Raw genomic sequence first — 23,793 nt, 5'->3', positions numbered from 1 at the left:
TCAGCCCTAATTATGAAATATCCTTCATGAAAAAGTGTAAAATTCATTTTTTCATAGGAAATGAAATGTCCATAATTATGGAGAGATACACTCAATGGTTCCCTCTGTTGCATTGAAATAGCTTCAATATGGAAAACAATATTTTATCGAACGTTTTATTGTAGCAAACAAAAATTATCACAAAAAAAATAGAGAACATTTCAAATAAAATAATAACCCTAAAAACGAAAACATAGATTTTTTCTTTCAAATTATCACTTTGCATGGTGCAAACAGTTCCGCTTTTGACAAAGGCACAGGTTATTAGTAGTTATAAATCTACGTTTTGAATAGCGTAGAAGTTTGTATTTTCTACCAATTTCAATAGCAATTCATCTGTGTTAAATTTTTTTGTAATATTCGATTGGATTTGGTACAGAATTTATATTTCTCCACGTTTCGTTTTCCACTTTCCAATCGCAACAGACGTTTGGTACATTTTATATCAGATTTTTTGTATAAATAATTCTTTCAGTTTGTTGCTCTGAAGTATTAGTGAAATAATACCCGTTATTTTGATCATTATCTTGGAACTCGTTTTCATGGAATCGCCGATTGATCAAAAAAGCTCTCAAATTCTTCAGATCGTCTGAAAGCTCTCAAGATCTGATAAATCAGAAAAATTTCCTAACCCAAGTTGTTTAAACAATTCTATTAATTTTTTTTTTTTATTTTGGAACCTGCTTCACCTCCTGTTTGTAAGATACACTGTAATATCTTGTAAGTAAAAGATGAATTTTGTTACCCCTGATTCGATTTGTCCATAATTGTGGACCGACGATTTTGCAATAAAATCATTTGTAAAACTGACTGCATTATGGAAAATTTTCTATTGAATATTGAAATAAGTACCTTTGACAAATTCTAAGAATTTTGTAATGTAAAATCAAAATATCAAGAGCCTTGCAAGCAATGAGAAATATATACCATTTACCAGTCGACTTTTGGACACTCGTGGACCGAGGTAGCCATGATTGTTTGAATTTAAATTAGTGATCTCTATCGTTAGGCATGGAAACTCATTACTAATGAAAAGAAGGAAGTTACATGAAACAATTTTTGTTTCTTATCGAATATTTGATGCAGTATCCTAGGCTCAAACCCCGCAGTATGATACTTTTATGAGATTTATAAATAAGTTTGAAAAGGAAATAACAAACGATCCTCTAAATTTTGCAGTTTCTTTTGCCATGAAACAATATTCGGTATAACAAGTATACTTAAATTAATACCACATTTCAACATACATTTCAACATCAACATAAAAAGATTAAATAAAAATAATTTTTTTTGTATAAAAAAATCAATAATATATCGAATACATGGAGATATGTAATACATTTTTATATGGATTTGTAAAAATACAAATTTTCAAAACGTACAACACTCATACTAATTTCAGATGAGCGTCCTCTGGATTTTCCAAATAAGTGAACTTGTGAGTTTCGAAAATATTCATGATTGCCTCAATGAATTTCTGATGTAAATCGTCGATCTGGCTAGGTGTTGGATTTTCAATTTTTTCAACAGGTATGGGATGACCCACTGAAAACAAAATTAAATCAGTGACTAGAAATTCATTTGAGAGTAATATACATAGTACATTATGTTACAGAAAAAACCAAGTGATAAAGATTATAGGTCAGTAATTTCAGAAATTTCAAAAGTTGAAAAGAATGTAAAAATTCATAATGTGCTGGACCTCTTCGATATTTTATGCAATCTGTAACACGTTTGGACATTCTCTTAATGAGATGATCAATTTCCTTTTGAGGTAGCTATCTCATTACGGGCTACTTGTAGTCTGTATTCAAGACGTTTCGTTTTCAACGTTGGAAAGATCAGGAGATCTAGGGTTACATTCAAAAGAGCCAATCTGATTCTTACTATATGTGGTCACGCATTATTTTTTTGGAAAAGTGGGTTGGCAAACTTGTAAAATTACTCATTACTCACCCACAACGTTTACTGGACGACGATGTGGAACTATTCCATAAGAGTACTGAAGTAATCCTCTCCCCAAAGGAATGATAGGAGCCAAGCCTATGATCTTCCTTATGAATTCTTGAGTTTTCTTGAACAAGGAATCGTCTGCACCTTGTATCTGATCGAATATTTCATTTTCGCCAAAGGAATATACAGGCACTAAGGGACTTCCATTCTGGAGAGCTACTTTAACGAAACCTTTCCTATTTTTCAAGACCAACTGATGTCGGCCAGGCCTGAAATTATATTTTTTTACTTATGTGTTTCTGATATGGAACTAGAATTACTATTTGAATAAAAACCATTTATGCGTGATCTGTTCTGTATCTTGCAAGAATGGGGCATGGTATTGTGAAGTGGAAAAGGAATCAAAAAACCCCTTTTTTAACATACTTTTAAATAGGCGTGTTGATGGGCACACTATCAAAACAAGTTTGTATATGAAACCGATTAGTTCAGACAGATATAAAAATTTTGATTCCAACCATGAAATAAAATATAAAGTACATTAAGTCGTAGGTTTATAAAATCGTATAAAAGAATATAACTGATTCAATTTATTTAATTAATAGTTGAGTAAGATTGAAACATATTCTAATGAATAATTCCGTAGCCAGTCAAACTAATAAACAATTTTGTTTAATGTGACATCCACCCCATAAGAACAAGGGGAATTTAATAATTAACTAACTGAACCCGAAACAGCAAACAGTCAATATTTTTCAATTTCACAAAAAAAATATCAACAAAATTTATCGCCTTCATCAAAAAGAGTATTCATTAAAATTTCTGGTTCTAAAACCCAAAATTAATTCAAAAAATGGCTGGAGGGGTGAAACAGTGAAGCGTCCATTTCAGCCGCCAGTATTTGAGGGGTGATAATTCGGCCCAGTTTGCTGGCAGCCTTCTCATATTCCATACTTCTTGATAACAACATGGGTGGTAAGTGAGTGTTGCAAAGTATATTCATATTGATTGTTCATGACGATTAGAAGCAGATTCTCGAATAAAAATATATACCTCGGATAAAATATAATTATATAGAAAAAATAAATGGATTTGAAACTAATTGATGAATAATTCTATAATTTCACTGAAAACAAGCCAGTAGCAAAATAATTTCTAGCGTTCAAAGGGCAATTCGCGTTTTTTGCGAAAGGTGCGTCAAACTGGTAGATAACTTGTTCAAACAAGGTTAGTGCAATAAATGTCACCTGCTGTAATAAGCTTCTTGTATTCCTCCAACCACCAACGCCACTGCATTGCCTCCTCCAGGTTTGCTGAGAAACTGATTTAAAGATTTCAAAGAAGGGCTAATACATCCCAACATAAGAAGCATCTCTCTGAAGATTGGTGTATGAAGATGTTGTTCCAGGATACATAGCCAAGGGTTTAATCCAGGAAAATATTCCCTGAAATGAAAAAAAACTAAATATCATTCTGAAAAAAAATCAGATTTTATATTTTCCTGAGTATCCCTCATAGTAATGAGAAACCTACAAATTTCACACCATGGTGTGAAATTATGAATTGAAAACCATAGTTTATAATGACTATTTTCAGGAGAATTTTTCTAAATCAATGAGGAATATACCTAATTCAATGAATATGGATAAAATAATACACAAAAAATCTGAATCTACCAGCAAACAAATCTTGAAGGAATTTCAGTGTTCAAAATTAAAGAGTTGTTGAATAGTGGAATTGTCAAATTCGCAATTAAAATTGAATGACTAATATAGTCTTGAACTTTATTGAGATATCAGGTACATTGAAGACTTATATTGTTTGAGTATATTCTGATTTTTTATTGCAATTTATGATTGAAAATCATCATTTCGGTTTGTAGGTGAGCTTTTATGTGACCATATAAAATTCACATGATTTTAAATAGGTAACTACCGATGTTGGTGAGAGTACTTTTCAAGAACATGAATGCATTTTAAAGTTGATTTCTGTTTTCATTTTTCATGAAAAACTAAATCCTTCATAACAAATTGATGATAACTATGGTATAAAGAAGTTCTGAATCGAATCCCATTGAACATCTATTTGACCGACTGGGAAGGCGAGTCAGAACTATGGTTCAATCGCCCAATAATTCACAAGAACCGTGTGAAGCCTTCTGTCATAAATGGGAGAATATTTCACAAAAGTATGTTTGAAGGCTCATCACGAGCATGCGAAAACGTTTGGAAGCTGTAATCACTAATCAGTATAAGGAAGGTTATACGTCATACTCATACTGAAATTTTCACAGTTACGATATTTTTTTCAATTTCGAAGTTTTTGAAAAAAGGCTTATTATTTATAAAAATCAAATAAAAAGTTTAATTTTCCTCTGGGCAATTTTTTTTTCCTACCATTTCAGAAACTTCACGTAAAAATTTCGTAAAATTTTCAAGTAAGGTATTTGAACCGTAATGATCCATTGATCGTTTTTTTTTGTTCGCCAGTGTATTATCAACTCCTCTGAGTGAAGGTAGGATTAAACTTACTCAAATTCTCCACTTTTCGTTGCAAACACTGAAAAAGCCCCCGCTGGGATCAATCCATGGGGAAAACAGCAGAATAAATAGTTTTTATCTGGGTCGAATTCGATCCATGGTAACCGATGCAATCGCACAGGAAAGTAATTCCTGAAATATTCCCACCAATCCCAACTTCTCACTAATGAACTCCTTCTACTTCCAGTTTCACAAGCGTGTCTATCGATGTACACCCAAACCAGATAAAGAATAATCAGCCACCATAGTCTAGTGTAGAAAATCACATACAAAATCAGCAACCAACAAGCTAAACCTGCGAAAGCAACGGATGAAAACCAAAATGCTGCACTAAGTGTTTGGAGCCTTCGAGTCAGTGGTACATTTAAGGGTGCAAATTCTACTTGGAGACCCATCTGCAAAAAAAATTGTTCATTAAAAAATGCTACTTAGTGATCAAATTGTTTTTTGTGCACTTAAAATTATAATAATTTCGAGAATTCAACATATTATATTATAGACCGATTATTCTTTGAGTCAAAGGTATAAACGTAATATGCCCCTGATGAATAGTGTTTCAATTGAAAGTTTATATATGTTTAGCTCACAACTTGAACGAACGAATTGAAAGGACACGGGAAAATGTCGATTGGTCAATTAAATCGCTTTTGGAGTGTTTCTCGGGAACAGATCGCGCGTTGTGCGGACGCTAATTTCACAAAAATGGTGATTCTGCGATTAGCGCGGAAAAATATCTCCAATGTGCGAGATTTTCGTCAATCTAATAAAGCACCAAGCATTCCTCTAATTTGGAAATGGGTAAATAGTTTGGGGACACCGATTCTAAACTAGATAAACCAAAAGCCAAGTGCCCAAGGCTATTGAGAACGAAAGAGAACCTGGAACATTAATACTGTTCGTGATGATCCCGACCTGTCAATTCACAAGCGTGCAAGTGCTGTTTTCGCCCCTAATCAACTCAATCGTGACATTTGAGAATTTAACCTACCCTGAAAATTTCGAACTGTTCTGTATAGATATAGATGATATAGATTGGAGAAATTCAAGGCCGATTGCTTCGATATATATCTACACTCAATCAATGCATTCGAGATAGGAAATAAAATCATTGTCATATCCTTGTTATATAATATTTTTGTAATTAGACTTTCGACTAGCACTTTAGTTTCTCAATCATTATTCTAGTTAAGTTTTTCTATGCAACACAAATTTCCATTGGAAAACGAAGACTACATTCAATATTTTCACTCAATCTCTTTATCGAAAAAAAGTTTATAAAAAGCATCCTCCACTGGATAAAGTTGCCATTATATTTCAGAAATTATTTACAAGTAATTCGTTTTCAAATTACTTATGATAATAATTAACGTAATAAAAAACAATTAATTCAAAACAAAATATTCAGACCTGAAAAGATATGAATTACTCACAAAAGCTACAGTTATTCTGTCACCATCAAACCCAATCAATTGAATATAAATCACAAAAACTCACAAATCACCTTAGATATAAGAAGAGTGTCTTATAAAAAACTATCGAAATAAAGAAAAATATTTCACCAAAATCAAACCGATCTGTCCTCCTCAATGAAGTATGTTCAGCCTAATTTAATTCAGACAACTATGGTTTATCAAAAAGTATTCAAGTATAGAACTCATTTCAGCAGTAAAAATGTTGTCATCTTAACATAAAAGAATGTTTGGTGAAGATGTTATCACATGAATATCCATGAGATAATCTAACCTGTTTCCAATGTATTCACTTGTCACTATTTACACAATACAAATTGAAAACGTACTATCAATGATGGATTGAGGATTTTCTACTCAATATCTGAATAACACTCAAATTTTCAAGTTCATGTAGACTAAAGAACAGAAAATAAAAATACTATCACAGATAATGTTTGTATAATAACCTAATTGAACTGGTAATATTATTTTCAAAGTCTAATATTTATAGATTACTCATGACATGTGTTGGGTATATAGTAATCAGTAGAATTGAAATGACCATGAATGTAAGATTATACCTTCGCAGATGTAGAGTGCAATTTTTGATTTATAATTTCTAATTATCTTCGGAATCTTTCTAGAAAAACTTAGGTTAGAATAAAATTTTCAGTTCATGTGTTGGAACGAAAGAAATCTAAGAGTTGAAAGACCCTTATTAACATTAAACTTTATATTCATGGAATTCGGTCAAAAATTCGTTGCTTGGTCGCAATGAAAATTCAAGCTTCAGAATGCGAATCGTGAGTCTAAAAGTGACCCTAAAAGTTAAAGTAAGCACTGGTGGAAAGTCAGGAGCATTTGAGCGATTCTTCATTAATTCGCGTTTTACACTCTAAGAAACCTCAAGTCTTTGACTTGTATATATATTTCAACCGGAAATTCCTGAGGTAAAAAAAAAACACTTTTTTCATTGAATATTTTTCCGATTCATTTCTTTTCTCACATAGTGAAGCTGGCGTTTTGGAATTTTAAGGAATTTTATGTTCGGAAAAAATTCATCACACCCCATCAATAAGAAACTATTTTACGATAATAATTTCTTTCGATCCCATTCCACTTACCCTGGCCATTTTAAGTTTTTAAGTCCTTCCGTTTGAGTTTTATCATATTTTCGCAGGATAGAATCAAATTTAAGAATAAATGCATCATCAGTAAGTCGAACCTTATCGTCTGAGACAATTTTCGAAAATTACAGACATTGTTGATAAAATGGTAGTGCAATTTCTTCAGGAGGGATTGTTCAACAAAATTTGAAAATTTCGGGATTTTTAGCTTTGGTATAGTCGATTTTTCACCTGACGTTTCTCTTACTACTGTGGCAAGCATCGTCAGAGTGTCTAGTTAAGATTCTCAAATAGATTGGAACTGGACCTTGAAATTCTTCAATATTACGTACGTTTTGTAGTTTTTGGGGATTTCGATGTTTGTCATGCTGCAGCTGGAGTAAAAACCTCTAAATGCAGATAAATTAATACTTTGCCTTTGTCACTGCCACTTTCGAGCCATAGTTTTTTTCATGGTGAAATTTATTATTTTTTTTGTTTTGGTTGGACAAGAATAGCGAATAAGGATTTTTGAATCAATCTTCATTAATCCGTAAGAGAAAATTGAATTAAAGTACAAATGCCACGAGTATAATATTCACATATTGAATTCCCTCCAATTTTCATGATTACTTCATGACATAACCATATTCATCTGGTGTGGACATCTTTAGCAACAATCTCACCGAATTCCGTTGTAAATGTATTTATTTACATTGTTTTAATTTTTCTGCCTTATATGAAATCATTAGAATTGGAACATTTGATTGTTAAATACTCATGTAATAACACTAGAGATAATATTTTGCCCACATGATTTCTCGATTATAATATGGGAGATTATTGCCTATCAAAATCACGAGCAGTCAGGAGAGGGATTTAGGAAAAAATGTCAAAAGCGAAATTGCCAAATAGCAAAGAACTTGAATATTAATCATATCGATAAATTTTACCTGCTAAAATTTCATCTAGTGTTTTGTTTGGCATGACTATTTCACGAGAAAATTAATCGAAAAGTGATAGGATAATGTTTGAGCAATCAAAGAAAACAATAATCCTGTAGAAATCCTAAGTCTTGAAATATTGAATTGGAACATATTGGTTTTTTCAATTAATTTTTCAAGTGAAAATTGCAATTGTTGTAGTTAATTATTGGAGGATTATTGCTCTCGATTACAGTCGAAATCTAATCTGATCTTGTTCCTATATTCTTGAAATTTTGATTGGCAGCTGATAAATGATTGACCTCTCAAAGATTTTCAATAAGTTGAATAATGATCTAAATCTAACTGTAGATATGGTTTTGAGTGTGAACATAATTTCAATTACCATTTGTTCATTAAGCCGTTTTTTAGCCAATGCTAAAGTGGCATGATTTATGGAAATAATAAATTATTTAGTTCACTCATTTTCAATACAGAAAGTTGTATTTCTTTATTTGAACATGCACTACTACCCAATATGGACTATTTAATTTTTTTTCATTTTATGTTTTCCTTTCTCCTATTATATCAATTCACTTGAAATTTGCATTTTCACCCTTCAAAAACTTACCATTTCACCTCTGCTTATTGATCATTACCTAAACATTAAATCAATAATTGAAAAAATCAAAGCCTACGTTGGCCATATTGTCTACAGTTAGCTCAGTTCGTTTTTCGAACATTTTCGTAATCACACCAATTTTTTTCGCAGATGTTGTTGTCCATTTTGCAATTGGATTTAACACTAGAAGATAAGGTTTGTACCAAATTACTCTTTTCCAATTTGAATGTGTACAGGGTGGCAAATGTCGATATTTTAGCACTACAACTTTCAAATCAGAGGATATAGACAAAATCTAATACCCTATTCTCGTTCTCTTTTTATGAGAATCTAATAAGAGCAGTATTCATTTTTGGCCACCTTTTTTGCTTTCCGAGTTATATGCGGAAATTTGAAAAATTGCGATATCGAATAAAATGTATAACTCCGCTAAAACTGATGATAAAGCTCTGAAATTGAAACATTTTAGAGGCACTTTTTTACATAGAATCTAGATCCTTTTCTTGGTTGCTCATTTTTCGAATGAATGGACAATAAATACGCTTATGATGCGATATACAATTGACTATTCGAAAAAATGTCAAAATGTTGTCGCCGATAAACCAACTTGTTGGTTGAATGAGTGATACTCGCAGAAAAATCCCAAATCGAAGAAAACAAGATGATTTACTTTCACGCCGTTACAGATGTTATTTTGATTTGAATTAATTTACATATTCAGAAAAGTTTAAATCCCAAAAAATTAGCAAACATACCTTCAATTCAAAATTTCAAATTAGCTGGGATCACAACACATTATCATCTGTATCGTTATCAAACTCTGTCCTTCCATAACATATAGGTACTGATCTGACTTCTTATCTCAAACGATAACCAACAATACATCAAAATCTCGATAACAACCTCAAGAATGAAGTTACAGTATAAACACAAACTATTTATAGATTAAATATGTTTCGGTCGAATCAGATGGCCCGAGTCTTATTCGTTAAACGAAGAACAAGAACACAATGGGAATTATTCAATAGAAGAGAAAGAGGAAGATAAAATATTCGTCAAGTCCATGAATCAATACCTTATGATTCTTTATCACTATGAATCATATATCCTGTCAATTTTCTATTGAGAGCTCAGCACAAAGTTTTAAGTTCAAACTAGCCGCTTTTATCATTTCCATATGAAGGAAACCTTTGATTTCAATATGAAGCATTAACATGATGTGATATGCCACTTTGAGCGATAGCTTAAACGATTAATGAAAAAGAAGTACCTATTAGTTCTGTAGGTTATCGGTCACAATTTCATAAAGAACAAAAATCTCTCACACTTTTTGAACCTCTAATTAAAGGACATCAATTTATTCTTGATTTTTATTCCATGAGAAAGGATGGGCAATTTTCTAAACAATAGAATAGGTTTTCAATTTTGATAAAGACATCCATATATTCTTGACTCAATTTTAGCACTAGATATAATTGAGATCGAAAGGAGACAAAACCAGTCAAAGATTATATCAATTCCCATCTAATGATATAAAACTAGGTATAACAATATGAAAATCTTTCATACGTAGTTTCGTATTAAGGTGATGTATCAAAATAATTCATATTAATCTTTAAATTATCAAAGAATTAAAAATAAACGACATCTGTTATATGATACGTGTATCCTAAATTTCGAAAAAGCAGGAACCTTCTTAGGAGCAGTGGAGTACCCAACACTAGCCTTGGGGGGATAAAAGAGTTATAAACGAAAAATATCAAAAGAAAATACTAAACCTGATGAACTATCTTTATGAAGGTGAATGTTAACGTAGTATGTAGTGTAATCCAAAGAGCCGACAAAGAGATAATTAGATATATGTAATACGATAATATTTATTTACTTTAAGGTCCTAAAAATTGGGAAAATTGCTATCAGTGTTCAATTCGAGTACTTCAGAGCTTTTGGCGAATCTCATCAATTTTTACGCGATTGTTTATCATCAATTTGATATTTATAGTTTATATGTAAATAATGATTGTGCCGACAACGGAAGCATTATAGATCGAGCCCTTTGATATAACCGCTGATTGGTAAATTCGTTGATTCAAATTTTGCACGAAAATTATTGAGCATTGTGACTTATAATGGGGAGGGGGGTGTATCCCCCTTATCCCTCCTTGGGTACGCCTCTGCATAGGAGGTACCAACACAAACCCTTAACAACAACACATTTATTTTTATTGGTTGGATATTGGAAACTGGAAAAATGGAGGTATGAAACGCTCCCAATTCATTAATGCTTAATTGAACTTCAATTTGATGGAGACTGGAGAGGACCCTATATGATAAGCTAGCCGCCCTTTTTGCGAAATGATATTTAATTCTTATCCTACTAATTAAATGATGTTATTTTGATATGGGATAATTGGTGGTATGTGTACTCAGTAAACACATAATACTGATAAATTTCTAATCTTCATTAATAACTCTTCAAGTAACAGGCAATCAATATTACATCAACATCAAAATAATCCAATAAAACTCGGCAAACTGATGATCACATGAGAGGTTTTTGAAAAATATGGAAAAACCTTGACCGAAAATGAGAAGCTTATGATACAACAAGTTATGTTTCTAAATCTGTTACATTGTAGTAGATCTTTTAATATTTTTTTCGGTTGAATGATAAAGATTTTGAGAAAGTTTTTTTTTAATTTTTAATGGGTTTTATATGGAAGTGGAATATATTCATAGTTCAGGAATAGTAATAATAATAATATAAGAAAAAATAACTCTCTTACGCTGAGCGAGTGTAAGAATGTAGCCATATTTTGTTCTGATATGTTTGAAAAATGCATTAATTTTCTGAATACATAAGAGCACTCATATGTATACATTTTGAAGCCAATTCTTCTGTATGAACAGTTCTAAATGAAATTCATCTTGTTTATGTTAAATATTCGTAATCACACTGATATACATGCTGAAATCAGTAAATCACATCTCCTATATTTATTTAGCTATAAAGTTTTTTTGCTCTTCAATCATTTTTTGGTAGTATTATCAATTCCAAAAACCACACAATACAAGGTAATAAGAATTCGAATCGAAATTTCTAGGGATTTTTCGAATAATCTTAAGAAAAAAGTGTTTTAAACATGGGCCCTCAATCGCTTTGTTTTTGAGATACAGCGTATTTTTTTGTCATAGCGTATGCACTCCACAAAATTTCGAACTGAAATTTGGCATAGACATTCTAAATTCTAATTCAGAGTTTACATCTGTGTGCCCGTTTTTTCACCCAGAATTTTTTTTGGTTAAACACTAGTAGTTCAGAAAATGTATGAAAAAAAATTGATATAGTACTGAACTTTTTGGTTTCTTGTAGTTTTGTCGTATGTGCTACAGATTTCGAGAAAAAAATACAATAAATAAATACACAAATATGTATTTCATACCGTTCAATCATCATAGAAAGTAGGACTACGAGAAACACCCTGTATTTCCTAAAAAAAGGTTTGCAGGCCCCTGTTTTTAAAACTTTCTTTCAGTTATCCAAGGAATATAATTTTCGATTGAACCTCTAATTTAGGAACACGCAGTATATTAAATTCATAATCTCAACAATTGAAATTATCATTCCTATATTTGCTAAGAATTAATTAATAGCTATAAATTATTTACTAATAAAATAGATATATTTGAGAAATTTCCCATAATACAATAAAATATAAAATTAACGCTATATGAGAAAAACTTGAATGATCATAATGTTAATATATCTCTAAATGGGCAGTTTCATGATCTTCTAAATAATATTTCTTCTGACTCTCGAATAACTCAACCATTTTCTGCTCGAAGAGTTGATGCAAATTGTCGATCTGTTCTTGACTTGGATTTTCGGTTTTCTGTACATCTATAGGATCACCCACTGAAAATGGAAAAGAAGAATGAAATAAAATCAAAAAGTAGATGATTATTATTCTGAAAAAGTCCTCATTCTCAATATGGAATAGAAAATATTCCGCATGGAAACTATTAACTATTTGATATGATAACAAAACAATCCTACATGGTGATCTTAACTCTGTTGACAATATCAGAGTACCAACCTTTATTGAACAGTGTGGAAGAGCCAAATGAAATAAATTGATTATCTTGGTAACTGAGCATATTGCTTCTACTGGCCCTCACTGGATGAGAGAGGAACATTCGTAATTCTCTCAAAATGCTAATGTTTGGGCAGGATATCATAGGCCATTTTTCATTGAGGGCAATTTGAATGGCGATAATTATTAGGCACTACTTCAAAATAACGTCAAAGAAATCCTCTAGTTCCAAAAAATACGATATGGTTCCAATCAGATGGAGCACCACCCATTACCAACGAATGTATTGTATTTCTTTTATTTTTACAATAAACATGAAAATAATAACTTTTCTAAATAGAGAATAACACGACCTTTCAAACGATGTATCACAAGCTCATACTTGCTAATTGAAAAATTGAGGGATGTACCAGTCTTTTGAAGAGGGTTGAAGATAGGGTTCGCATTGTACAGGGTGGGCAAATAAGCGAGGTAAGCGGCTATATGTCAGGAACCACTCATCGTAGAGACTTGCGGTAAAAAATTTTACCACTAAAGTAAACAAAATAAAACACTGGAAATTGTTTTGAAGTTCATACCTCCACCGCTAGGGGGCGTAATAGCTATCGTCGAGTAGAAAAATGCATTTTATTCGAAAAATTTTCATATTAAGTTGGAAAAAAAATATCATCACTGTAAACCTTGGAAAATTCTCTATCTGTTTGAATTGTCACTTTCGATTTTGCGACATCAAATAAGGGTAGGGGAAAGATAGAAATCTGACTAATTGAAATGTCTGTAACTTCAGTTTGGCTCAACATTTTTGAGCAAATTAGATCTTATTTGAGAGACAACATCTTGTTGATTAAGGAAAAAATATACTCATGATGAATTTGATTCAGCTGCTTCCGATAGGGAGCGCTAAGTCAGAAGTTCATTGTTTTGTTCATTTTTCTCTGAAATTTCAAATGTATTGATAGGATTTTCTTAACAGAAACAAAAATTTCATTGAATTTGCATGAAAAAACCTAAAGGTCGCAAAGCGATAATTTCAGGCGTTCTGAAGTTATGGCCGAAAGAAGATATTCTTCAACTGATGCACTGCGAAAAACCAAATTGAGTCTTGAAGTTCTAACAGAAACAGAAACCCCATCAAATTTGTATGAAAAAACCAAAAGGTCGCAAAGCGATAGCTTCAGGCTTTCTGGAAAGAAGACACATTTCAGTTTTTCAGTGCATCAGTTGAAGAATATCTTTTTTCGTCCATAACTACAGAATCCCTGAAGCTATCGCTTTGCGATCTTTTGGTTTTTTCATACAAATTTGATGGGATTTCTGTTTCTGTTAGAACTTGAAGACTCAATTTGGTTTTTCGCAGTGCATCAGTTGAAGAATATCTTCTTTCGGCCATAACTTCAGAACGCCTGAAATTATCGCTTTGCGAACTTCAGGTTTTTTCATGCAAATTCAATGAAATTTTTGTTTCTGTTAAGAAAATCCTATCATTACATTTGAAATTTCAGAGAAAAATGAACAAAACATTGAACTTCTGACTTAGCGCTCCCTATCGGAAGCAGCTGAATCAAATTCATCATGAGTATATTTTTGCCTTAATCAACAAGATGTTGTCTCTCAAATAAGATCTAATTTGCTCAAAAATGTTGAGCCAAACTGAAGTTACAGACATTTCAATCAGTCAGATTTCTATCTTTCCCCCACCCTTATTTGATGTCGCAAAATCGAAAGTGACAATTCAAACAGATAGAGAATTTTCCAAGGTTTACAGTGATGATATTTTTTTTCCAACTTAATATGAAAATTTTTCGAATAAAATGCATTTTTCTACTCGACGATAGCTATTACGCCCCCTAGCGGTGAAGGTATGAACTTCAAAACAATTTCCAGTGTTTTCTTTTGTTTACTTTAGTCGTAAAATTTTTTACCGCAAGTCTCTACGATGAGTGGATCCTGAGATATAGCCGCTTACCTCGCTTATTTGCCCACCCTGTACATAAATATGTACAGTAACCAAGATAATGAATTTCTTCCATTTGGCTTTTCCACTCTGCATTTCAGTTGGGTCTCAAGTCCAAATCAGTGAAACGAATGTGTGAGTTTGAAATTTTTGAATTTAGTAAGTTTTTGAAGAAACAAGACACAAATGACAAAGATTGTATTGAAAAATACAAAAATTTCTAGTCTTATGTCAGTCTTCACGTTTATTCGAGTATTCCATTTATTTTATTGTTTTATTCAATAGCAGAGTTTTAGATATTTTTTTGTTGGTTAATTTGAACTTTTTTCACACAATACGTTATAATTTGATATTTATATAGATTTTCTAACCTTAATGTTTGAAGAATAAATTAGAATTAGAATACACCGTTCTCAATTTATAAAGTAGCAAAATGCATCAACTCACCAACAACATTGATCGGACGTCTATAAGGTAAAACTCCAAATGAGTATTGAAATAAGCCTCTTCCTTTGGGAATGGGCAATGCAATACCTGTCAATTTTTTCAACATTCGCTGTAGTTTCCTCATGATTGAGCCTTCTCCGAATTCATATTGCCCATATACCTCGTTTTCACCAAAACTATATACAGGAACCAGAGGACACCCATTCCTCAGAGCTACTTTAATGAACCCTTTCCTATTCTTCAAGAAAATACTGTGTACTCCAGGATTGGAATGGAAAACTTCTTCTGCTCCCCCAACGACCAAAACAGAAATGTTTCCTCCGCCAGGTTTTCCCATTTTTCGATCTAAGCACTCTTTGGAGGTAGGAACAAAACTTAGTGACTTTGTTAATTCTCTGGTTATAGGGATGTAAAAGTTCAGTGGTAAAGTATGAGTATAAATAGAATGAAATGGAAAATATTTACGGGATTCTTCGCTATTAGTTGTAAAACCCAATTTTACACCAAAGCTTAATAGTCCATGAGGAAAACAGCAAAAGAGATAATTACGATTCGATTCGAGTTCCTTCTCAGAAATTCTGTTCAATTTCACAGGGAAATAATCTCTTGAGTATTTGAACCAACTGCAGTTTCTGTACCATTCAGAAGTTCTGTCTGAACTTCTGTCGGTATCGATGAAAATACTCCAAAATACATAAATTATGAAGACCCACCATAGTTTCGTATGAAACATCAGGTAGTACGATACACCATATCCTAAAAATATAAAGGACAAAGATACACATACGTCAACAGCAATAGCCAATGTTTGCAATCTCCTCTTCAAAGGAAGTTGTAAAGGAGCCCAATCAATTTTGAAGAGTTCCATCTGAAAGAGGTAATAGCAGTCACTTGTCAATGAATCTATGATCTGTTCATTATAAAGGGTGTTTTTTTAGAGCTATAGAACTTTAAATTGCAAATTGACATAAATTTTATTTATCCACAAGATAATCCTGTGGCATTACATTTTAAATATGATTTCTGGCATATGACCACCACGGCTGGCTCGGATGTAGTCCAATCTGGACGTCCAATTTTCGATGACTTTTTCCAACATTCATGGCCGTATATCGGCAATAACACAGCGAATGTTGTCTCACAAATGGTCAAGGGTTTGTGGCTTATCCGCATAGACCAACGACTTTATATAGCCCCATAGAAAGTAGTCTAGCGGTGTTAAATCACAAGATCTTGGAGGCCAATTCACAGGTCCAAAACGTGAAATTAGGCGGTCACCAAAACTGTCTTTCAATAAATCGATTGTGGCACGAGCTGTCTGACATGTTGGTGGTCTTGTTGGAACAGCTCCACACAGCTCCTGGACATCATGGTTGTTCAATTCAGGAATGAAAAAGTTAGTAATCATGGCTCTATACCGATCACCATTGACTGTAACGTTCTTGCCATCATCGTTTTTGAAGAAGTACGGACCAATGATTCCACCAGCCCATAAAGCGCACCAAACAGTCAGTTGTTCTGGTTGTTCTACTTTTTCGTGATTATTATAGCAGTTTATCGAATCTTCATTGATCTTCGCTACAGATTGGTTAAATAGGTACCAAAACTTATAAATTTATTCATTACAGTTGGATCTGGATCTAACTGGATCTTTATAATCATTTGGATTTTCCTGAGTATTACCAGAGAGTTTTTCAATCGAAATCGATAGTAGATACAAAAAAACTACAAAAACGAAAAAAGTGATCCACCAAAAAAACAAGCTCCAACACCCTGTATCTCTTTAACAAAGCTTTTGCGGGCCCATGTCTATGGAACTTTTTTTCAATTACCATTTCCATTTGTATCTCTAATTTAGGAACACCCTATATAGCTTATACCTTATAAATTCGTTATGATTCTTTCACATTTCGATCATTCTGAAAAAGATTTAATTATGGATCAATAAAAGAATAGATTTGAAATACTCTGAAAAAATCCGTCAATTATTGGAGAAGCCTTCTTGAAAAACTTGTCGCTTGATCTTCATTTAGCATTCAGATGTCTATTTTGACCACACATTAAAAAAACGTACTGTGACAAATAATGAGATATTATTTCTCGAATTTGTCGATTGAAGAACTAAACCAAAACCTCTGCTCAGCCTACTATATCCCCTGTGGTTGAAGCCAAAGCCATCAAATGACGGCTTAGTCGGAATATCATATCATTCAATATGGGCGACGAAAGTGATGACGTATCTGAGACGAGCTCTCAAAAACAAAGTAATATCGATGTTAATATCGAATATAAAAATGAAAAAGGCTTTTCATGCTGCTCAAGAAAGTGCGGTGTAGTCATTTGTGCATTCTGTGAAAAAATTATGCATAAATCCTGTGCTAAAAAGATGGAACACATAAAATTTATTGATGGGTTTCATATAAACTGCTGCAACTCCGAAGAAACTACCGGGATATTGCTTCGAAAATCAGAGGAAGAAACAGTGAGTACTCTGGGATTACTCGAGATTAAATTATTGGAGACTAAAAATCAATTTCTCACTCAACTGTTAGAATCGGCGAATGAAAAAAATGAAATTCTAAAATTGAATAATGCCTTACTCCTTCAACGAATACAGGATATCGAACGGAAAACAAATGAACCGCAGAAAAACGCGAATAAACATCATGAATCTGTTGATAACAATTCCCATCATAAGGTTGTTATACCAGTCATTAAAATCGACAATTTGACAGATTGTTCACCGGCATCTGTAACTGATGATCTCAGAAATATGATGCCAACTGAGAATATTCCTTCAAGCAGCTTCGCAACAGGAAATCCTCCAAACAGAAACAGTAAAAGGAAGATATCCAATTTATCAAACCCAGTGTTATTGCATAAAAATGATCAGGGTATGAAATTGGATCAAACTAAGAATTTGCATACTGAAAAACCAATTGATCGAATTGAAGAACCAGAAAAATTATCCTGGACTCAGGTAGTCAAGAAAAAAACAGCGAAACAAAAACAAAGCACTATGGCTGACCTTCTGAAGGATGAAACAAACTCAAATTCAAACGTTCATCCGTTAGAAACGGCACAACGAGAAAAAATGCAAGAAATTATAAACCTTGATAAATATTCCGAATGGAAGAATGTTTCTTATAAGGCTAGGACACATCTTGTCAGTGAGAATAATCATAATAAGTCAAGCAATAGCACAAATCCTCAAAAGAAACGAAGAACTACGCAGATTGGTACAGCACCAACCGCTGAACCTAGTGGATCTGGTTTTCAAGGAATGGAGAAGAAAGTTTGGATTTTTATAAATCGCATAATGAAACATGTCACAATACAGGATATACATAAGTACATTGCAAGTAAACCTGGTTTTGAGGGCAACCAAATAGAAGTGAGGGAGATACCTGGGAATCCAGAGGGTTTAAAAAGATTTGTAGTGACAGCACCGTTAGTCCATAAAGAAGAGATGTATAAGTCAGAGTTCTGGCCAAATGGAGTCGGTATTAAGAGATTCAACTTCAATAAGTTGTTACGGTTTGAATTTGAATTTAATTATTTACAGTATTCCTTATAATTTGTTCCTGTGGTTAATGATTTCTGTAACAGGAGGTATGTTGCATTGCCGGTAGATGTCATGTTATAGCGTTGAATTCAAACTTGCATTTAAAACACAAAAAGTAACATCAACACGTTCAGTTTTTTCATTCATTTTTTTGTATCTCGGTTATCATTCAATTTGAGTTCTTTTGAAAATGCATTTCGAATATCGTTCTTTTTCCATCGTAGCCTCTCACAGAGTAACAACGAAATTTTGGCGAGCAGTAGAGTTTAAAGTCGGCATTTTTTGAAATTTATTATGGTAGCTGAATTAATTTTTCTGCTAAGGCAATAATCAATTTAATTTGGATAGCCTAGTCAAATCAAGTATTTATTTTGTGAGCTACAATTGAGTGAAAATCCTCGACAACGAGGGTAAGTTACCTTGTGATCAATTTGAATTGAATTTTAAAGTAATACATACTTTTTTCTGTCATTCTTAGATTTTTATTATATGGTAATTTTTTTCTATTGGACGTATTGGTATCATTCAAGATCTTCACGAAAATTGCGAGTTAATGGTGCATACCTCCTGGGAAAATTGTTCAATTGGTCCTACATTTGTTGCTAGAGATTTTCATACCGTTTCATTTTGAGTCACTTGGTACAGTTGGCTTGGGGAGGAGATTCACCCTAATTTTAAGATAAGTTCCTTCTCATGGTTTTTTTTTCTTCATTGTTGATTAGATACAATTTTGGATATAATATTAAATTCACCTTTGGCACATTTCCTTTTCTAAATTTTTATTATATTTTCTTATATTAACATTACCAATATTTGAATATTGTAATTTTCACATTATATTCAGTATATTTAATATTCCAGATTTGTATTCGCAGTTCTCAAAGTTTAGTACTCATAATTTCATATTGTCTTATATTTCAACTTATCCAAATTGAGTATCTTTTTTTTAAATTTTCTTAATCGTATATTTTTCCAAATTCAACTTCATCCTTATTCTTAGAGATTACATTCCATATTAGCTTGATACTTTAAATTTTTCATCATTCACATTTTGACTGCTTTAACTAGAACTTCATTATCTAAATTACTCATTAGTGTATAATTGTCCTAAGTGCACGGTATTGCAATCTTTCGATTCAGTCTATTAGAACTAAGAATTATATATTTGTAAGAAACTTATTAGATTATAGTTATTGTTATTTCAGATTTAAAAATTTATTTGTGATTAAAAGTACTTAACCCAACCCTGATTAATTAATTGTTTATGACTGATTAATTGTCTCATCAGCAACTTTATAATTGGAATTTATTATCACAGGTTATAATAAAGAAAGTACTACCGTGGCAAAGTATAGAGAACAAAATTTTTCCGTGATGAGAGGAGAAGCAACAGTAAAATAACGTTCAAAACTTGTCAAAGTTTCTCAGGATTTTCAGTCCTCCATCAAAATGTCAGATCTGTTGGTGGGGCGAAGCAAGGGAAATTTGAAAATTTGTTACAACAAGAGAAACCTGATTGTTTTGCATTGACAGAACACTGGAAAGATCCTGATGAACTCGAGCAGCATACCTTTGCTGATTACAAGCTTGTTAGTGCCTTCTGCAGAAGTAAGGGAAAGCATGGTGGCTGTGCGGTGTACTGTCTGAATCATATGGAAATCAAAGAGAGGCTAGATCTCAAAAACCTCAGTGTGTCCACTATAATCGAATGTTCAGCATGTAATGTTTCTGTTTATGGTAGTAAAAAAATTGTTGTAGTGTGCATTTATAGGCCTTCTTCATCTCATGATTTTGAAACGTTTTTTGAAAAATTAACTTTAATTCTAGAAATACTAAATAGTGAGAATGCAACATATGTTATCACAGGCGATTTCAACATAAATTTGTTGGACAGGGAATTGGAGGTTGCACATGACCTTGTTTCTCTCCTGGAGACCTTCGATGTGGAGATTACTGTTTGGGAGCCAACAAGGATTAGTAGTGGTAGATGCCTGGATAACGTATTCACAAATATTGGTCAAGGTGAGACCACTGTCATTGAAGCGCACTTATCTGATCATTCTGCACAGCTTTTTAGGAGCAACATTGAAGTTGTCAAAAAACAGTCACATAAGACAGTGAGCTATAGAAACTATAATGCAGAGGCTTTAAATGCTTTTCTGGAATCTTTGAAGGGCAAGACTTGCGGCCCCATTGGAAATGTTGCAGCCCAGGGTGTAAATGAAACATGGAATGAGTTTTCCGATTTCTTCATAACTACTTTCAATGACCATTTTCCATTGCTAACAAAAAAGTTCCAATCAATTCTAAACGATACAAAGAATCCCCAGAGTTATTCAAACTAAAGCAACATCTTGACAGCCTTTTTGTGATATCTTGCATGAACACAGACTTCGTTGAAATGTATAAAAGAGCAAAGCGAGACTACGACATAGCCATTTGCAGGGATAAGCGGAACTATTATGGTAACTTGATAGAAAATTCTGCAAATAGACCTAAGACCACCTGGCAAATCATAAATGACTTGAAACCAAGTAAAAAAAGGCCCAAAACAAGTATCTTACCCGATGGTAATCTACAGGAAATTGCTGAAAAATTCAATATCCTTTTCCAAAGCAATGAAGCTGGGTACATCAATTTAGTTCAAGAGAATTCTTTTTCTGGAATTAAGAAGATTGAAAATTCTTTCTATGTATTTCCTGTAACTGAAGGAGAGGTACTCTCATGCATAAAAAGCCTAAAAAATAAGAATTCAACTGGCTATGATGGAATTCCTATGAGAATTATAAAGGACTCTGCTCACATAATAGCTGAGCCTCTTAGCCGAATTATCAACAAATCTTTCATAGAGGGGGTTTTCCCTGATAGATTGAAAATGGCAATTATCAAACCACTATTAAAAAAGGGGGACGCTGAGCACCTTGGTAACTACCGCCCGATCAGTATTCTGAATTCTTTCTCCAAGATCTTTGAGAAAATATTGGCGCAACGTTTGATCAAGTTTTTCGGAAAGTTCCATGCGTTCGACAAGTCACAACATGGTTTCCTTTCTGGTAGAAGCACTGAAACTGCAATTTTTCAATTTAATACCTCCATCATAAATTCAATAGAAGCTGGTGAAGTACCTCTTTGTTTGTTTCTCGACTTATCTAAAGCCTTTGATAATGTTGATCATTCCATACTTATACACAAACTCGAAAGATATGGCATCAGAGACAAACAACTTCATCTCATCCTAAACTATTTGCAGAATAGAACGCAACAGGTTGCTATATGTATGGATGGTAGGGAATACAACTCCACTGTGAAGAAGATAGCGAGAGGCGTACCTCAGGGAAGTATTCTTGGACCGCTTCTTTTCGTCCTTTACATAAATGACTTGCCAGAGGTCCTCAGGGAGCACTCTTGGGAATCAGTATTGTATGCTGACGACACAAACATAATGATTAGATCACATAAAATCAGTAACCTCATTTATGGAGCACAGAACGCTTTAACTCAGACGAAGAAGTGGTGTGAACAGAATAGTTTGCAGCTGAACATGACTAAGACGGAGTGTGTAGCCTTCCGTACAGATAGAAATAATTTACTTTTCCCAAACAGCTTTGAGTGCAGAGGACAGACTGTAATGTTGGAGAATACCACAAGATTTCTGGGTATACATCTTGATGAGAACCTCAAATGGAAAGAACACAGTCGCATTTTAATTAAGAAGTTGAACTCCTCTATTTACAGCTTGAGGGTTCTGAAATTTCAAATTGATGCCAACATCCTGAGAATAATATACTGCTCCCAAATCGAATCGCTTCTCACGTATGGAATAATTTTCTGGGGAGGCTCATCACTGATCGATAGAATATTCATTGCTCAAAAGCAAGCACTACGGGTACTGCTGGGGCTTGGTTTTCGAGAATCCTGCAGAGGGCACTTTAAGGAGGCAGGGCTAATGACATTGCCTGGAATGTATGTGTACAAGTGCATATGTTTCATTCTGGATCATCCCAAATTCTTTGAGGAGTTTAAAAATCAAAATAACACCCGACGACTCTACCCTTATCATTATCCGCTTCACTCCCTTACATTATCACAAAAGGGTGTGCATTTCATGTGTATCAAGCTATTGAACTCACTTCCTTCAGATATGCTGAAATCCAGAAAACTTGAACGTTTCAAGAGAATATTGAAAAGATTCATTATAAACAGCGAACCCTATAATTTGACTGAATTTTATACATGGTGTAGAAATTATCAACCGGAGCTGTGAGACTCATGCTTTCTTCTTGACTTGTTGTACTTTGCTGTAGTATATATCAACTTGTTATATTTGTAGCATTTTTACAATTAATAAATTTCTATTCTATTCTATTCATATCTTCTAAGAATACGACTCAATTTTCGAAACACCGGGCAACATAATTATTTACTATTGAGTCATAAAAACTTCTCACATATCCGAAATCCTTTCTTCTTTAATTAACTTTCCGGCACCCAACCCTGCATTAAATATCTTCAGTAAGTATAGTTAGAATTATTCATAAAGCATGTTTCTTCTAACGATAAATGATTATAATGAATAATTGAATGAAACTCTTAACCTCTAGAAAATTAAAATATTGGCATTTCAGTGACTCACCATATCACAAAAATAGTTCCATATTTAAACAATGAATATCTTACCTCTATAATAGGTATTAAGTCGAATATTCAAGAGAATTCGTTACTATATAGAATAGAGACTCACCTCAAATACACCATAATTCATTATTTTCCCTTGGTTCATCACCTGAATTGTATTTTAACTCAACAAAAAAAAACAAACAATTGACGACATGAGAATAACAATTTTCTTGTAATTAAGTCGAGGTTAATTAATTTTAAAAATGCAAGATTCCATCACAATGTATAACATTAGGACAAACTTTGTTTTTAGCGAATGAAAAACTATGCATCTGTAGGTATAAGTACTTAGTCCTGTAACAAACATATTATGAATCAAGATCCTTAGTAGTAGGTATATTCTTATGATCAAATAACAGTAAGTTTCAAAACCTTGTGTAAAATCCTAAAATTTAGTTTAATCATTTTCGAAATGTACCCAC

The 23,793-nt window shown here is 32.9% G+C and overlaps 3 protein-coding genes and 1 long non-coding RNA gene across 6 annotated transcripts; 2 read left to right on the top strand and 2 right to left on the bottom strand.

The window, feature by feature from the left end:
- Positions 1-1,206: 1,206 nt before the first annotated feature.
- LOC123675909 (2-acylglycerol O-acyltransferase 1-like) lies at positions 1,207-9,599 on the bottom strand. Of its 3 annotated transcripts, none has more exons than XM_045611472.1 (5): positions 9,390-9,599; positions 4,524-4,927; positions 3,240-3,437; positions 1,996-2,261; positions 1,207-1,584 (listed from the first exon to the last, which is right to left on the bottom strand). In XM_045611472.1, the coding sequence occupies exons 2-5, from the start codon at positions 4,925-4,927 to the stop codon at positions 1,427-1,429; spliced, it is 1,026 nt and encodes a 341-aa protein (XP_045467428.1). In that variant the 5' UTR covers positions 9,390-9,599; the 3' UTR covers positions 1,207-1,426. The 3 variants fall into 3 exon arrangements, with proteins under 3 accessions (XP_045467428.1, XP_045467427.1, XP_045467429.1); XM_045611471.1 differs by lacking the exon at positions 9,390-9,599 and adding an exon at positions 6,276-6,476; XM_045611473.1 differs by lacking the exon at positions 9,390-9,599 and adding an exon at positions 5,963-6,111.
- A 2,523-nt stretch (positions 9,600-12,122) lies between these two features.
- Positions 12,123-23,434, bottom strand: LOC123676529 (2-acylglycerol O-acyltransferase 1-like). The gene is made up of 3 exons (XM_045612463.1): positions 23,372-23,434; positions 15,130-15,997; positions 12,123-12,550 (listed from the first exon to the last, which is right to left on the bottom strand). Exons 2-3 carry the CDS (start codon positions 15,995-15,997, stop codon positions 12,393-12,395), a joined length of 1,026 nt encoding a protein of 341 aa, XP_045468419.1. The 5' UTR covers positions 23,372-23,434; the 3' UTR covers positions 12,123-12,392.
- On the top strand, positions 17,516-20,105 carry LOC123674490. The gene is made up of 2 exons (XM_045609378.1): positions 17,516-18,658; positions 20,045-20,105. The coding sequence occupies exons 1-2, from the start codon at positions 17,516-17,518 to the stop codon at positions 20,093-20,095; spliced, it is 1,194 nt and encodes a 397-aa protein (XP_045465334.1). The 3' UTR covers positions 20,096-20,105.
- Positions 18,667-19,908, top strand: LOC123676530. Its single transcript, XR_006746961.1, has 2 exons — positions 18,667-19,104; positions 19,173-19,908. It is a non-coding gene; the product is annotated as an uncharacterized LOC123676530 (long non-coding RNA).
- Positions 23,435-23,793: the final 359 nt, after the last annotated feature.

The sequence above is a fragment of the Harmonia axyridis genome, chromosome 3 (genome assembly GCF_914767665.1).
Source record: "Harmonia axyridis chromosome 3, icHarAxyr1.1, whole genome shotgun sequence".
NCBI classification, from domain to species: Eukaryota; Metazoa; Arthropoda; class Insecta; order Coleoptera; family Coccinellidae; genus Harmonia; species Harmonia axyridis.
The sequence above is the reverse complement of the archived record's forward strand: the minus strand, read 5'-3'. Positions and strand labels throughout refer to the sequence as shown.